The 17,500-nt window shown below is 42.6% G+C and overlaps 1 protein-coding gene across 1 annotated transcript in view; it reads left to right on the top strand.

Annotated features, from left to right (window-relative positions):
- The window catches only part of plxna3 (plexin A3), a 203,241-nt gene that overhangs the window by 157,966 nt on the left and 27,775 nt on the right, over nucleotides 1–17,500 (top strand). Inside the window, exons 15-24 of the mRNA XM_084070225.1 lie at nucleotides 8,514–8,610; nucleotides 9,420–9,610; nucleotides 10,832–10,980; nucleotides 11,808–11,928; nucleotides 13,112–13,248; nucleotides 13,783–13,953; nucleotides 14,573–14,666; nucleotides 15,497–15,616; nucleotides 15,740–15,859; nucleotides 16,325–16,468. Coding sequence (XP_083926351.1) covers nucleotides 8,514–8,610; nucleotides 9,420–9,610; nucleotides 10,832–10,980; nucleotides 11,808–11,928; nucleotides 13,112–13,248; nucleotides 13,783–13,953; nucleotides 14,573–14,666; nucleotides 15,497–15,616; nucleotides 15,740–15,859; nucleotides 16,325–16,468 — 1,344 coding nt within the window. The remainder of the gene's footprint in view (nucleotides 1–8,513; nucleotides 8,611–9,419; nucleotides 9,611–10,831; nucleotides 10,981–11,807; nucleotides 11,929–13,111; nucleotides 13,249–13,782; nucleotides 13,954–14,572; nucleotides 14,667–15,496; nucleotides 15,617–15,739; nucleotides 15,860–16,324; nucleotides 16,469–17,500) is intronic.

Here is a 17,500-nt window from a genome sequence, read left to right as displayed (position 1 = left end):
CTTATTTTGCCCTCTTTACCAGTGGGGCAAGCAGAACACTAGTATAGGCTGGGCTTAGGCAGGAGCGGGCGGGCACGCATTTGTCCCTGACGTGCGCGCGCGCGCGAACATTTGCGGTTATTGGGCGGATTTTGGGCGTTTTTGTGTTACTTTATTTCGGTTTTAGGGTTAGGTTGGGGTTATGTTATTTAATTCTTATTTTTGCCTGATTTTACCGATTTTTTTATCAAAAAATGAATTATAAAAAAATAAAAAATAAAACATTCCCCCAATTTTCTTTCTATATGGGGGGCGCCCCTGCTCTCTACACTAAATATCTTTGCCAGAAATGGCAGATCTACAAGCTTGTGTATTGGACTATTTCCCACTGAACGTTTGCCACAGAATATGGATGCATGGATTCGAGTGAGATTTTATTTTTGCTTTGATCCATATGGAATGCCAGGTTGTTAATCACTTAACCCTTTCAGACCGGGAAAGAGTCTGTGTCATTTTTAGCGGCGCTAGCCGCTCTATACCTGACTTTGTCCGTGTGCGTCAACGTTCTGATTGGTCAGGTGCGTCGGCAAAGTGTGATTGGTCAAGCTTCACGTGACACATGGCTATAAACACATTATAAACACATATCGATGACAAAATGTATCAAAGGCGCCGCTACCTTCACACAGGGTGTGATTTTTTAGGTTTTTTTGGGCTACAAGCTCTACAAGCTCATAGCGCGGCACCGAGTGCCGCGCTATGAGCTTGTAGATCTGCTATTTTTGAAAAATCGTGAAAATTTGAGCAAATCTTTGAATATGTATATTTTTCAAAGCAAACATTTTTTTTAAATGATGTTGCTATAATCTGTGGTTCTCAAACTTTTTCATGTCAAGGACCCCCAAAATGTTATGAATTTTGGCCGCGGACACCCATCTCAAAATATTTTGTTCCAGGGACCCCCCCAGAAGTTGTAATAGAGTTTAAAATGTTTCACTATTTAAAAAAAAAAGAAGCAGATCTACAAGCTCATAGCGCGATAATTGGTGAGCTTGTATATGTGCTAGCTCACCATAGCCCAAGAAATGACACGGATGCGTTCTATGTCTGAAAGGGTCAAACTCTCAATAGCGAGTATGCCCATGCGTCGCTTTTCCACCGGTTTGGAGTTTGGAAGAGCGCGTTGGAAATCACTCAACGGTCCTTGCATACCTGTTTCTAAATGTCACATGATGCAGGAGGCAGCGGGACGCTGCGTTATTGAGCGCTTCCAAACTCTGACACTTGGAAAAATAATCACCTGCACGGAATAGGCTTTAGGCACAGCAGCCATATTGTGAAGACATTCACAGGTGTTACCAATGATACTAATGAAGGCTCTGTTCCATTCTGGTCAGACGGAGTCAGGGTGCTGATATTGTGCATGTTGGCTGACTGGAAACACTCCCAAATGGCCCTTTACGGGTGTGTAACTCTGAGAGTGTACAAATGGAACCAAATGGACCCGTAAGGGTCCATTTGGTTCCATTTGTACACGCTTACACCCATGTACACCCATGTACACCCGCTGTACACCCATTTGTACACGCTCAGAGTTATGGGGGTCGTGTAAAACTGAAATTCAAAACTCAGAGAACTACTGCGCTACACTAAATGGAACAGAGCCTTCATTAGTATCACTGGTAACACCTGTGAAGGAAGCGATAATATGGCTGCTGTGCATAGAGCCTATTTATTGACAGAAAGTATCTCATAACATGTCTCTACGGTGGATTTTTAAGAAACACAAACTTTACAGATAGAAAGAGGATAATTCAAGCTTTCCATACAGCTGCCATGTTGGTGAGTTTAACGTCGTTTGATTCAATCAGAAAGGACTTTTATGTTTGGCTGTATGGGCTGCCAAGGCCAGAAAGTTGTTTTTTTTTGGCACTCAGTAGGCGTTCCCGCAAAACATCCGGGTACGATGTTGTCACGCGCATGCATAGTGGTTCTCAAAGTGGGGTCCGGGGACCCCCCCCAGGGGTCCTTGCGGGGGTCAAACGATTGATAGTTAGTTAACAAAATGGACCCTTATGTGTCTGTAACGCTCTCCACCAAAAATAGCCGATCTAAAAGCTCGCAACGCGTCGCGACTGGGGTTCAAGTGGTTAGTTACCTTATTAACAGTTCTCAGCTGAGCAGGTGACATAATATATTAAAACCCATTGATACCTGGAACGCATCTGTGTCACTTTAGATGTCTTTGGCTATTCAAAAATAGCAGATATACAAGCTCATAGCGCGGCACCGAGTGCCGCGCTATGAGCTTGTATATCTGCTATTTTTGAAAAATCTTGAATTTTTTTTTTTAGATTTTTTTCAAAAAACTGTTAGGATTTAGAAAACATTTTTAAGAATCGCCTCAGGTCTTAAAGGGTTAATATTTGAATGTGTTTAGTAGATGAAGATAAATGACTGATCCTCATGGCCAGTAACAGTACATATAGATGTCTGGAGAATAGCCAATTTACCAGTCATGCGTTGTCAGCTTGTAGATCGGCTTTTACAGTGACACCGTTGAATGGTGAAGTACAAATTGAGCTTAAGAATTATATAAATCACATTTAAATGCACGCACACATGCACGCACGCGCGCGCACACACACACACACGCCCTACAGCCAAAGTCAGTGTGTTTCTTTCTGCAGTTTGATTTGTATTGCAGACATCAGCGCTATGCTACCATAGCAACGCATAAATCTCTCACACACACACATACATGCGCATTGAGTCACAGCCATGCACGCGCGCGCGCACGCACACACACACACAGCAAACACTGACCTTATAAATGCAGCTCTAGATTTATCAGCAGCTAGAAAGAGTAGACGTGTGTGTGTGTGTGTGTGTGTGTGTGTGTGTGTGTGTGTGTGTGTGTGTGTGTGTGTGTGTGTGTGTGTGTGTGTGTGTGTGTGTGTGTGTGTGTGTGTGTGTGTGTGTGTGTGTGTGTGTGTGTGTGTGTGTGTGTGTGCGTGCGGGCGCGGGTTTGCAGAGCTGTAACAGTTTTTATGCCTTTTCTGCAGTTTTTATTTGGCCAGTGTTCTAAACATCACTCACTCACTCTCTCTCACACACACACACACACACACACACACACAGACGCACGCACGCACGCACTGGAATTGAATAAAACTGATACAGGAGCCCCCTGGTGGCTGAGGCACAAATAACAAGTGATAAACTACAGAAGCTACACATGACCTCCTGACCTCCCTCTCTCTCTCTCTGGTTTCCTCCGCCGTCAGTGTGTGAAGATGGGTTGAAAATGGGTGAAGTGGTCCTTTAAGCTTCACTTCCACTCCATTGCACACGTTTTGAGCTGGTAGAAAGGCTATTTTTGTCATGTGACACCGTCCTAAGACTAAGGTGTAAAAACATGCTAGGAATTTGACAAGGCTCTCTCTCTCTCTCTCTCTCTCCCTCTCTCTCTCTCTCTCTCTCTCTCTCATTGTGTCAAAGTCCTTTTCATCCTTAAAGGAATAGTTCATCTAAGAAATGACTTTTATTTCTATCGTTTACTTACGCCCCGTTATGTCTCCAATGCGCTGGTGTCATAGTTTGAACCGGAAATGAATTTAAAAAAATCTTAAACATAACACGTTGCTTTGAACCAAGCTGTAAATACGGCTTGGTAAAAGACAGACATGAGTGGTGTTTTGGAGTTCATAAACATTTTTTTTTACAATAATTATATGTGGAACCCAGTGTTGATTTCGTCGACTAAAACTATGACAAAAAATGCTCGTCGATTACCTTTTTTCACTGATAAAAACTAAATAAAAACTAAGCTACGATGACTAAAACTAAGACTAAATATATTGACATTTTTTACAAAAAAATAGACTGTAATGTCAGTGAGGAACTAGTGGAGAAGAGATCCAGTAGAACTAAAAGACAAGTCATTTTAAATTTGGTTGCGCTCGGGTGTTGTGAAAATAGCAGATCTACAAGCTCAGTTGTGAGCTTGTAGATCTGCTATTTTCAGCATGCAACCAAGTGTAAAATGAGCCATTACGACGCCATCAAGGCACCGCCAAAAAACATTTTAGTCGACTAAATCAACTGTAGATTTAGTTGACTATCTTATGATATTTAGTCGACTAAAACTAGACTAACAGTAAAAAAAAATTCAGATGACTAAAATATGACTAAAACTAATTGGAATTGTATTCAAAAGACTATGACTAAAACCGAATACAAATGTGCTGTCAAAATCAACACTGAGTCAAACTAAACGTAATGCCTCAACTCCTACAAGTCCAAGTGCTTGTCAGGGTGGGGGGTCCCCTGTTCAAATATGATTATGTTGGGGGGTCGCGGCCTGAAAAGGTTGAGAACCACTGGAGTTAACGATATAAATGAAGTAATTTCTTGGGTGAACTGTTCCCTTTTAAGCCTGATTAGCCTACACCCTCCACAAGCTCACAACGCGTCGCGTCAGCACTGTGTAATCTCCATCCCCGGCCTTTCCTCCTGGCGGAGATAAAGGTACAGATGGCTAATATATATTATATAACCCTGTTTCAGCAGAAATAATGTACCTACTTACCTCAGCACCCCACACACACACACACACACACACACACACACACAGTAATTAATGAAGCTGGTATTAAAGAACATAAATGGTGTTTTCTGCAGACCCGCAAGAAATAAAACATTACTCATATAATTGTGCGTGTGTGCGTGTGTGTGTGTGTGTGTGTGTGTGTGTGTGTGTGTGTGTGTGTGTGCACGCGCGCGCGTGTGTGTATGCAAATGCATCTGTCGGTTGGTGTGCGTGTGTGCGTGTGTATTTTGCTGAAGCAGGTCTTATGTTCGGTAACTTAATGAAATGAACAAACTGGAACTCATTAAGACTTATTGATTTTCAATCAGTCATTACTGGACTAGCTCTCTCTCTCTCTCTCTCTCGCTCTCGCTCTCGCTCTCGCTCTCTCTCTCTCTCTCTCTCTCTCTCTCTCTCTCTCTCTCTCTCTCTCTCTCTCTCTCTCTCTCTCCTGATATGCTTACACATACCGTCAGCCAATTACACGCGCGCACACACACACACACACACACACACACACACAGTTATGAATATGTCTAGCTAATGGAGGCAGAATGAGCGTTCTCCTGTTTGGAAGATTACTCTATTTGCTCCGCCCTGTTGTTTGTTGACAAAGGTTCATTGCCGTGTGCTCTGGTCTTGTACTGTGGTAAGTGGCAGTACAGCAGTGTACTGTGTAAGTGGCAGTACAGCAGTGTACTGTGGAAGTGGCAGTACAGCAGTGTACTGTGGTAAGTGGCAGTACAGCAGTGTACTGTGTAAGTGGCAGTACAGCAGTGTACTGTGTAAGTGGCAGTACAGCAGTGTACTGTGGTAAGTGGCAGTACAGCAGTGTACTCTGTAAGTGGCAGTACAGCAGTGTACTCTGTAAGTGGCAGTACAGCAGTGTACTGTGTAAGTGGCAGTACAGCAGTGTACTGTGGTAAGTGGCAGTACAGCAGTGTACTCTGTAAGTGGCAGTACAGCAGTGTACTGTGTAAGTGGCAGTACAGCAGTGTACTGTGTAAGTGGCAGTACAGCAGTGTACTGTGTAAGTGGCAGTACAGCAGTGTACTGTGGTAAGTGGCAGTACAGCAGTGTACTGTGTAAGTGGCAGTACAGCAGTGTACTGTGTAAGTGGCAGTACAGCAGTGTACTGTGTAAGTGGCAGTACAGCAGTGTACTGTGTAAGTGGCAGTACAGCAGTGTACTGTGTAAGTGGCAGTACAGCAGTGTACTGTGGTAAGTGGCAGTACAGCAGTGTACTGTGGTAAGTGGCAGTACAGCAGTGTACTGTGGTAAGTGGCAGTACAGCAGTGTACTGTGGTAAGTGGCAGTACAGCAGTGTACTGTGGTAAGTGGCAGTACAGCAGTGTACTCTGTAAGTGGCAGTACAGCAGTGTACTCTGTAAGTGGCAGTACAGCAGTGTACTCTGTAAGTGGCAGTACAGCAGTGTACTGTGTAAGTGTAAGTGAACTACAGTAGTGTGTTGTAATTATGAACAGAGCAGTGGTGGAATAAAGTATACTCACATGTTTACTTAAGTAAAAGTATCGATACTGCAATGTAGAAGTACTCTGTTACAAGTAAAAGTCGGGAATTCAAAATTGACTTGAGTAAAAGTGTTGGCATAAAAATGTACTTAAAGTACCAGAAGGAAAAGTACTCATTAAGCAGAATGTCGTATTTCAAGTTTAAATATGTATACAAATCTTTTGAAAATAGCAGATCTACAAGCTCACAACGCGTCGCCATGCGACGCGTTGTGAGCTTGTAGATCTGCTATTTTTAAATAGACTTGTCTTAGTTCTACTGGATCTCTTCTCCACTAGTCCCTCACTAACGTTTTAGTCTAGTTTTTATTTGTTGACAAAATTGTCAATATATTTAGTCTTAGTTTTAGTTTTCGTCAGTGAAAAAAGGTAGTCGACGAACACTTTCCATCATAGTTTTAGTCGACGAAATCAACACTGCACCTCAGTCACACAGATACGGGAATTAAAGCCAGTTGGGCTGTCTCACTTGCTCTTCTATTGTCTCTCTTGGGATAAACCAGCAAAACATTGATTTGTTCTTGGTGTTGACAATGTTTTAGCTGGTTTATCCCATCAGGGCTAGGGTTAGGGGGTTAGCATTAGCAGTGTACTGTGACACAGGGAATAATGCAGCCGGCATTTCTGAAAATGGAACATGAACTCTACGCAGTGGTGTAAAGTAACTAAGTACATTTACTCAAGTACTGTACTTAAGTACGATTTGGAGGTATTTTTACTTTACTTGAGTATTTCCAATTTTCAGTACTTTTACTTCTACTCCACTACATCTCAGAGGAAAATATTGTACTTTTACTCCACTACAATTATTTGAAAACTTTAGTTACTAGTTACTTTGCAGGTATAAATGATTACATCATAAAACATACATTAACCACGTTAGCTCTATTTTATACCTCGGCTATTTGAAAATAGCCGATCTACAAGCTCACAACGCGTCGCGATGCGACGCGTTGTGAGCTTGTAGATCGGCTATTTTCAAACATTTTAGTACTTTTACTTTTGGTACTTTAAGTACATTTTGATACCAATACTTTTGTACTTTTACTCAAGTAAATTTTGAATTCCAGACTTTTACTTGTAACAAAGTACTTCTACATTGCAGTATTGATACTTTTACTTAAGTAAAACATTTGAGTACTTTTTCCACCACTGACTCTATGTCACGGATTAGAATAAATCAAAATAATTTATTTCAATATTTCAACATGTCTCTCTAATGCAGCGGCTTTCACACAGCGTTTCCTTTCATACTGTATGTATGCTGCAACACAGCTGTTCCAATAACCACAATGAAGCATGACTTCCAATGTTTTTTTTCTTTTTTTTCTCCTTTGTGCAACAGCTTGACAATGTATCAAAGAGTTGTATTGATTTACATGTTGGTGTGTTGTGGTTATTGGCAGGGGTGTAAAGACGCTATAAGTACATGTACTCAAGTACTGTACTTAAGTACTGTTGTTAAGTGTTTTTACTTTAGTGGAGTATTTCCAGTTTTCAGTGCTTTTACTTCTACTCGATGACTTCTCAAAGTCAAATATTGTACTTTTACTCCACTACAATTATTTGAACACTTTAGTCACAAGTTACTTTGTAGATTTTGATTATTATTACAAAACATACGTTAACCACTTAGTATATACATTTTGGCCATTTGAGCAGATCTACAAGCTCACAATGCGTCGCAATGTGAGCTTGTAGATCTGCTATTTTCAAAAGAGTTTTATACATTCGAAAACTTGTGAAATGGAACATTCTGCATAATGAGTGCTTTCTACTGTTGGCACTTTTAAGTACATTTTGATACCAATACTTTAATCATTTTACTCAAGTGAATTTTCAATTACGGACTTTTACTTGTAACAGAGTATTTCTACATTGTAGTATTGATACTTTTACTTGTGTAAAGAATGCGAGTACTTTTACCCCCACTGCTTTTATGCAACATCTTGACAATGTATCAAAGAGTTGTAGTTTTGCTGATTTGATTTACGTTGGTGTGTGTTGTGGTTATTGGCCCCTGGCTCAGAATGCCTCTTGGCCAATCACAATGCACGGTTAGAAGTACAGTAGCTGTTTTATGAGAAGGGACGGGTGTGTGTGTGTGTGTGTGTGTGTGTGTGTGTGTGTGTGTGTGTGTGTGTGTGTGTGTGTGTGTGTGTGTGTGTGTGTGTGTGTGTGTGTGTGTGTGTGTGCGCGCGCATGCGTTTTATCGACATTAGGTGAATCTTATTTTACCAAAAGCGTCTCGTTTTACACAATGACCACAAACACACATATATTTGAGACCGTAAATGGAGATCATGAAGTCATGGTAATGTAATAACAATATCCTTCTCTCTCTGTTTGTGTGTGCGTGTGTGTGTGTGTGTGTGTGTGTGTGTGTGTGTGTGTGTGTGTGTGTGCGCAGTACTGGTACGAAGGCGATGAGACGGGGGACCTGCCTGTGGACTTCTCCATCGTGTGGGACGGTGACTTCCTCATAGACAAACCTTCGTCCATGAAAGGTGACACTTCACTGTCTGGGTCATGTGACACTGTGCTGTTGTTCACAGTTTTCTGAAAAAATGCATTTTGTAGCTATACAGCCCTATATACATTTCGGCCATTTAAAAATGTCCGATCTACAAGCTCACAATGCGTCGCGATCAGCTATTTTCAAAAGATTTCTATACAATTTATACATTTGAAAACTTGTGAAATGGGACATTTTGCATAATGAGTACTTTATACTGTTGGTACTTTAAGTACATTTTGATACCAATACTTTTGTACTTTTACTCAAGTCAATTTTGAATTCTGGACTTTTACTTGTAACAGAGCATTTCTGCATTGCAGTATTGATACTTTTACTTAAGTAAAACATTTGAGTACTTTTCCGACCACTCTACAACGTATGGGGTCTGAAATCGGACACCTCCTTTTTTCTCCCCTCTACACCAAATGTCTTTGCCGAAAATAGGTGACCTACAAGTTTTGTGAGGTGTGGTGAGCTTGTAGATCACCTATTTTCACCCAATGTTCACAATGTTCTTTCGTGAGCGTTTGCCTAATTAGGCTCAGAAGAGGGACATTGAGTCCCTATTCAATCGAGCGGACGGAAAGTGTGCCATCTTATAAAGGGCATTAGTGAGGACCAATTATATGATGATAAGGTTGAAAATGGGTGAAGTGGTCCTTTAACTCATAATACCATTCATTTAAAATGAATAGCGCATTAATTCATTCTGCTCCCGCTGGCCATGATGTTAAATGGTGTGTGTGTGTGTGTGTGTGTGTGTGTGCGTGTGTGCGTGTGCGCGTGTGCGCGTTGCAGCCCTGCTATACAAGTGCGAGGCTCAGCGCTCCAGCTGCGGCCAGTGCCTCAAGGCTCCGCCCACCTTCGACTGTGGTTGGTGCACGGAAACCAGGAAGTGCCTGCTGCGCACGCACTGCCCCGCCCCCGAGCAGAACTGGATGCACCACGGACGCCACAACCTGCGCTGCAGCCACCCCAAGATCAGCAAGGTATAACCCCCGCAACCCTTTTCTGAACCCGCAACCTTTTTAACCCTTAACCCATTGAGACCTGAAGCCGATTCTACATGTCTCTTAAATCTCAACAGTGTTCTGAAAAACGTATGTTTCTATATCAGTGGTGCTCAATCTTTTTCATGTCAAGGACCCCCAAAATGATATGAATTTGGCCGCGGACCCCCATCAAAATATTTTGTTCCAGGGACCCCCAGAAGCAAAGATTTGAGTTAAAAATGTTTGCTTTAAAAATATATATATTCAAAGATTTGCACACATTTTCACGATTTTTCAAAAATAGCAGATCTACAAGCTCGTAGCGCGGCACTCGGTGCCGCGCTATGAGCTTGTATATCTGCTATTTTTGAATAGCCAAAAGTGTAAAATAAAGCTTTTTAGCTCAAATCTAAAAATGACACAGTTCCAGGTCTTAATGGGTTAAAGGCCGGGAAGGGAACGCATCTGTGTCATTTTAAGATTTCTTTGGCTATTCAAAAATAGCAGATATACAAGCTCATAGCGCGGCACCGAGTGCCGCGCTATGAGCTTGTATATCTGCACATTTTTAGAAAAATCCTGAAAATTTGTGCAAATCTTTGATATACATTTTTAACTCGAATCTTTGCTTCTGGGGGTCCCTGGAACAAAATATTTTTAGATGGGAGGGGGTCCGCGGTCAAATACGTATTATTTTGGGGCTCAATTGACAAGTTTGAAAACCATTGATAAAATATAGCAACATAAGTTAAAAAAAAAAAAAAAAAAAAAAAAACTTTCGGAAAAAAGTACTTTAGGATTTAGAAGACATTTGTAAAATCCCCAGAAGCAAAGATTTGAGTTAAAAACTTTCGCTTTAAAAAAGTATATATATATATTCAAACTAAATATTTGCACACATTTTCACGATTTTTCAAAAAAAATAGCAGATCTACAAGCTCATAGCGCGGCACTCGGTGCCGCGCTATGAGCTTGTATATCTGCTATATTTTTGAATAGCCAAAGAAATCTTAAAATGACACAGATGCGTTCCCGGTCTTAAAGGGTTAAATGTTTGAAAATAGCAGATCTACAAGCTCACAACACGTTGTGAGCTTGTAGATGGGGCTATTTTCAAAAATAGCCTAGGAATGAGATAAGGCTAAAGTGGTTAATGTATGTTTTGTATGTTGCCCTGACCGTGTGTGTGTGTGTGTGTGTGTGTGTGTTTGTGTGTAGATCCGTCCGCTGACCGGTCCAAGGGAAGGGGGCACCAGGGTGACCATAGAGGGGGAGAACCTGGGGCTGCAGGTCCGAGAGATCGCTCACGTCCAGGTGGCTGGAGTCAGATGCAACCCTGTGCCCTCACAGTACATCAGCGCTGAGAAGTAAGTGTGTGTGTGTGTGTGTGTGTGTGTGTGTGTGTGTGTGTGTGTGTGTGTGTGTGTTAAATATAGTATACTAGACCATACCCGGTCGACGCATCCGTGGGGGGATATGCGCACATGATCTGGCAACCCAGGAGGCGACATTGTTTGACACATAAACGCTAATAAGAAGCTGAGATTTGATGAAATTGAAAAACGGGCTTCACAGTTGCGTTCAGATGGTAATGGTCAATGGCTGTGTGCAAAATCAGAGCAATTGGTCCAGCCAGTGAGGAGAACCGGGTAGCTTCACTCACGCACCACTACAGAGGTTACTAGAATTATAGTAGGATATACACCAGGGGTCTTCAACAGGGCGTCCGGGACCCCTAGGGGGTCCTCAGAGTTACTACAGGGGGGGCTGCCAAATCTTTGTGTGATATGATATTTTTTACATTAACCACTAGCATCCCTAGACTAGTGCTCATAGCGCGGCACCGAGTGCCGCGCTATGAGCTTGTAGATCTGCTATTTTTGAAAAATCTTGGGGAAAAAAACGTTTCGATTTTTTTTCCAAAAACTGTTATGATTTCGATTTTTTTTTAAAGAATCGCCTCAGGTCTTAACGGGTTAGTTTGTATTTAGTTTTCATTTATTTTTCGTCAGTGAAAAAAAGGTAGTCGACGATCATTCTTTTGTCGTAGTTCTTTTGTCGACGAAATCAACACTGCTGGGGAACCCATTTGGTTCTGCTGTCGGCAGAATCTGCCTCGAGAGATCGGTAGAGGCTCAGTTATAAAAGTCTTTCTTTCTCTGTCTGTCTGTCTGTCTGTCTGTCTGTCTTTCAGGATAGTGTGTGACATGTCCGAGGCTCTGCTCCCCCACTCGCCAGGAGGTCCAGTAGAGCTCTGTATCGGAGTCTGCAGCTCAGAGTACAGAACTCTGTCTCAGCAAACATACTCCTTTGTGGTGAGTACCTCTGTGTGTGCGCGCGTGTGTGTGTGTGTGTGTGTGCGCGTGGGCGCCGATTTATGATTTTGCCCGGCGGGCGGCCGTTCACCGCTCAGACTTTGAAGATTACAGAGAGCGAGAGAGTTTGAATGACAGAAATCCGTTCAGAATTAGCCTACGTGCGGTATATATATAAGCCCCGGGTGTCATCGTGAATCCTGCGCAGTGCAGCACGTTACAAAAGCATTTTTAACCACCCTATACCGGCTACATTCCCTAGTGGGTGCTCGCTGTCTCCCGTGGGTGCTTGAGCTCCCGGTAAGCAACCATGGGATCGGCGGCGCCTGTGCGTGCGACTTAACCCATTGAGACCTGAAGCCGATTCTACATGTCTCCTAAATCCCAACAGTTTTCTGAAAAACGTATGTTTCTATATCAGTGGTGCTCAATCTTTTTCATGTCAAGGACCCCCAAAATTGTATGTATTTGGCCGCGGACCCCCATCAAAATATTTTGTTCCAGGGACCCCCAGAAGCAAAGATTTGAGTTAAAAATGTTCGCTTTAAAAATATATATATTCAAAGATTTGCACACATTTTCACGAATTTTCAAAAATACCAGATCTACAAGCTCGTAGCGCGGCACTCGGTGCCGCGCTACGAGCTTGTAGATCTGCTATTTTTGAATAGCCCAAAGTGTAAAATAATGCTTTTTAGCTTAAATCTAAAAATGACACAGTTCCAGGTCTTAATGGGTTAATTAAGTTTGTCTTTAGCACTATTTATACGTCAGCGGTTCTGAAACTTTTTCATGTCAAGGACCACCCAAAATGATATTTGGCTGCGGACCCCCATCGCAAAATATTTTTTTTACCCAGGGACCCCCAGAAGCAAAGATTTGAGTTACAAATGTTTGCTTTAAAATGTTTTATATTCAAATATTTGCACACGTTTTCCGGATTTTTTCAAAAATAGCAGATCTACAAGCTCATGGCGCGGCACCCATAGCCAAACAATAAAACACGGTTAAAGTGCTTGATCTTATAATTGAATTGCCGTAGTTCATTGTAATTGCAATTCTCTCTTCTCTCTTATCTATCTCTCTCTCTCTGTCTGTTTATCTCCATCCTACTCTCTTGTCCACCCTTCTATCTGTCTGTTTATCCACCCATCCCTCCATGGTTGTGGCTGGGTGTGTGTAGAGCCCTACTCTGAGTGGAGTTCTCCCAGAAAGGGGTCCCGTCTCTGGGGGAACCAGGCTGACCGTGTCGGGGAAGCACCTGGACGCTGGCAGCTCGGTCACCATCTACATCCACAAGGAAGAGTGTCTCTTTGTCAAGTAAGTACACAGACGTGCGTGCGTGTGCATGTGTGTGTGTGTGTGTGTGTGTGTGTGTGTGTGTGTGTGTGTGTGTGTGTGTGTGTGTGTTTGTGTTAGGGCTGTGAATCCGTTTACGTGTTCCTTCACAGAAACAAACACGTTTGTTTCTGTGAAAAAACTTTTTTGAAAACGGCAAAACAAAGGGTATTTGTTAATTATAGTATATCATATCATTAAATATAAAATAAAATAAATCACATAAAAATATGTTTAATGGTCATGATTCACCAGGATCCTGGATGGCTTGATTCTAGGCTTGAATTAATTGATCTAAATATTTTTGGAAAAGTCAATGGGAAAAATGCATTGAGTATTTTGCAGTGGAACCCGGAAGTGGCCGCAACTGCGATGCCCTATTGGCACTGGGTGAAAATATATGGGTTACAAAATCGTGGGAGAAAAATGTAAAGGAAGCAATAATCGAATTGTTAAAATAAAGTGTTTCCGACATTCTAATCTCCTTCCTTCTCCTCTACCCACCTCTTCTCTCAGACGGACGTTTCGGGAGATTGTGTGTGTAACTCCCGCCTCCCAGTCCAGCTCTGGTCCCGCCCCCATCCGTCTGATGATTGACAGGGCCGAGGTGACGAGCTCTGAAATCCGATATGTTTACACAGACGACCCGACCATCGTCAACATAGAACCCAACTGGACTATACTCAAGTAAGACACACACACAGACGCATAAACACACACATGCACACACACGGACTTGCATGCATACACACGCACGCACGCACACACGCACGCACAGAGACACATTTTTTTACATAAATCTTCTCTTCTGAGGGTCCCTGGGACAAAGTCTGCGGCCAAATATGTATCAATAGGCTCTATTCACAGCAGCCATATTGTGAAGACATTCACAGGTGTTGCCAATGATACTAATGAAGGCTCTGTTCCATTCTTGGTCAAACAGAGTCAGGGTGCTGATATTGTGCATGTTGGCTCACTGGAAACACTCTGTTACACCAGTGGGTCTACATTTGGGGTCCAGGGACCCTCATGGGCTTCCAAATGGCCCCTTACAGGTCTGTAACTCTGAGAGTGTACAAAGTTTGTACACTCTCAGAGTTATGGGGTGGTCGTGGAAACCACTGTGCTAGACTAAATGGAACAGAGCCTTCATTAGTATCATTGGTAACACCTGTGAAGGAAGTGATAATATGGCTGCTGTGCATAGAGCCTATTTGGGGGTCCTTGGCATCGCAAGATTACTACTGGTTAAATTCAAACGTGTGTGTGTGTGTGTGTGTGTGTGTGTGTGCGTGTGTGTGCGCAGTGGCAGTACTATTATCACAGTAACAGGGACCAACCTGTTGACCATCCAAGAGCCCAAAGTCAGAGCCAAGTATGGAGGAGTAGAGACAACTAATGTAAGTATATAAACCTGTACTAGAGATGCGCGGATCGCGGCTTTAGCCGTGGTTGCCGCAGTTAACCGCAGTTTGGGTGTATTTGGGTCAATCAAATATAATAATGAATTAATATTGGATAAACCGCGGGTGAAAAAAGTGGGAATTAAATTAATGATATCAATCTACAGGCCTATTATAGCTTTTAAAAAGCAAGAAATCTCGCCGTGCGTGCGTTTGTTGTATTTTAATAATACGTCATTTTACATCAGGCACAAATTAGCCGCCTACTGCACGTTGACCGGCAAGGGGTCTTTGTACCGGCTGCAGCCAGTGTTGCCATATTTTGCGAGAGAAATAAGCAACAAGGTCTATGAAAACAAGCCCAAAACAAGCGCCAAATTACCCCAAAAGTCGCGTATAAAACGCAGACATGGCAACAAAGCAAGTTGAAAGCGAAAGTAAAATAAATGAAGCTTCAAGCTCCGTCTTGTTGTTACCATAGAGATGGATTGTATACAGTCACTACATCGCGACAGACAGTGGTGAGTAACATTGTTGAAAACTAACGTCAGGAAAATAATAATAATTTGACGCGGTTGGTGCGGATCTAGAAATAGGATGGTATAATTAACGCGGTTGGATGGAGGGTGGATAATGAACATGTATATGCGGATTCGGGGTGACGATAAACCCTATCCGCGCATCTCTACCCTGTACCCTAGCATCCTGTACTGTAAAAACTGTAACATTATAGAATTCCTTTAATATATATTTAATTTCCCATCTTTCTCCCCATCTCTGTCTCTCTCTCTCTCTCTCTCTCTCTCTCTCTCTCTCTCTCTCTCTAGGTGTGTAACGTAGTGAATGACAGTGTGATGACCTGTTTAGCTCCTGGTTTAGTCTACAATAAACCCAACCCACCAGAGGGGGCGCTACACCCGGACGAGTTTGGCTTTATCCTGGACCAGGTGACGCGCGCACACGCACACGCACACACACGCACGTCGTCGTATAGGTTAATGATGTTATTTATGTAAATGTGATTTATGATAATGTCATTCATGTTGACGTTGTTGTTGTTTTGTCTTCAGGTTTCTTCTCTGTTGATCCTGAACTCCACCCCCTTCACGCACTACCCCAACCCGACCTTTGACCCCTGGGGGAACACCGGCATCATGGAGGTCAAACCGGGATCGCCCATCATCCTCAAGGTCAGGACGCCACTAAAGCGCGCGCGTGTGTGTGTGTGTGTGTGTGTGTGTGTGTGTGTGTGTTTGTGTGAGACAAAAGAAAAGAGTCCGCACACCGTCTTAATGCTCCCGGCAAATTTAATGAATAGAGCGGACAAAATAACAACGTTTCGGCCGATGTGGCCTTCCTACTTTTGGTACTTTTACTTTTTGATACCAATACTTTTGTACTTTTACTCACGTCAATTTTGAATTCCGGACATGTACTTGTAACGGAGTACTTCTACATTGTAGTATCGATACTTTTACTTAAGTAAAACATTGGCGTACTTTTCCCACCACGTACGCGCGCGCGTGCGTGCGTGCGTGCGTGCGTTTGTGTGCGTGTGCGTGCGATTATAGTTTTGAATGTTTCATTAGTTTTTATTTCATTTATACTTTTCATGTTTTCAATTTACTGTATATCTCAAATAATGTGTTCTTCAGGGTAAGAACTTGATCCCTCCCGCCCCCGGCAACCACCGCCTCAACTACAGCGTTCTGATTGGAGAGATTCCCTGCCTGTTGACGGTGTCAGAGAACCAGCTGCTCTGTGATTCGCCGGATCTCACCGGGGAGCAGAGAGTGGTGGTGAGTCGATTGGTCCAGTTGATTCTCGAGGGGTCTTGCATCATCTTTGCAGTGTTTGAAAAGTGTATAGGGCTGGGTGCTATGGACACATACATTATATCACAATATCTTTGGCCAAATAATACCTATCGATTTTTGACACCAAAAAAAAAGTTAAGGAAAATAGCTCCAGGTAGGGAATGAGACTTTGTCCCAAGTGAAGGAGTATTTTGAGCGTACACGGGCAACTGGCGGCCCGGGGGCCACGCCCACATGCGGCCCCCACCTTCACTTAACCCTTTAACACATACTGCGTATCCCGAGATATCTCGGGATCGTCTTTTAATGTGGTTTGATAACGAAAAAAATATTTTTTGGTACCATCCTTGATTTTTTTTCTTTCCCCATGACGGTTCCGACCCATCCTATGAGAAAATTTCCGACAACCGTTTCCGGTTCGTTTTTTATCTTGAAAAAACGTTTTTTCCCTGGTTTTGGCTAAAGATCAAGGTTTTCACACGGTTTAAAAAACGAATGGTAAGCTCCGGTTGTATTTTCTTTTCTTTGATCGACGAACGGTTATCCTCTTTGTGTTTAAAAACGATCTGATAGCCGATCGGAGGCTAAGCTAATCTAAGATGGCCGGTGGGGAAACGTCACAGCCACGTCACAGCCAAACGGATATGACGTTTGCAGCCTCTTTTCGTCGCTCATACCACAGAAGAAGAAAAAGGAAAAAAAGTGTAAACATTATGAGGGCTCGAACGTCCGTCGTTGCTGTTTATAAACACCATCCGATCGCGGATTTTAATGGATATAATTTTTTTGTGAACGGTTCAAAAGGCTATAAAACTCAAAAACGCTGGCAGTGGGTGAGTACCTTATGAATAAACTCTGGCAGGGAATGTGTTAAGACCTGAGGCGATAATTAAAAATGTTTTCTAAATCCTAACAGTTTTTTTGAAAAAAAAACGAAAACATTTTTTTTCAAGATTTTTCTAAAATAGCAGATCTACAAGCTCATAGCGCGGCACTCGGTGCCGCGCTATGAGC

This window comes from Gymnoscopelus microlampas (assembly GCF_963454915.1).
Source record: "Gymnoscopelus microlampas genome assembly, chromosome: 10".
Taxonomy (NCBI): Eukaryota; Metazoa; Chordata; class Actinopteri; order Myctophiformes; family Myctophidae; genus Gymnoscopelus; species Gymnoscopelus microlampas.
The sequence above is the reverse complement of the archived record's forward strand: the minus strand, read 5'-3'. Positions and strand labels throughout refer to the sequence as shown.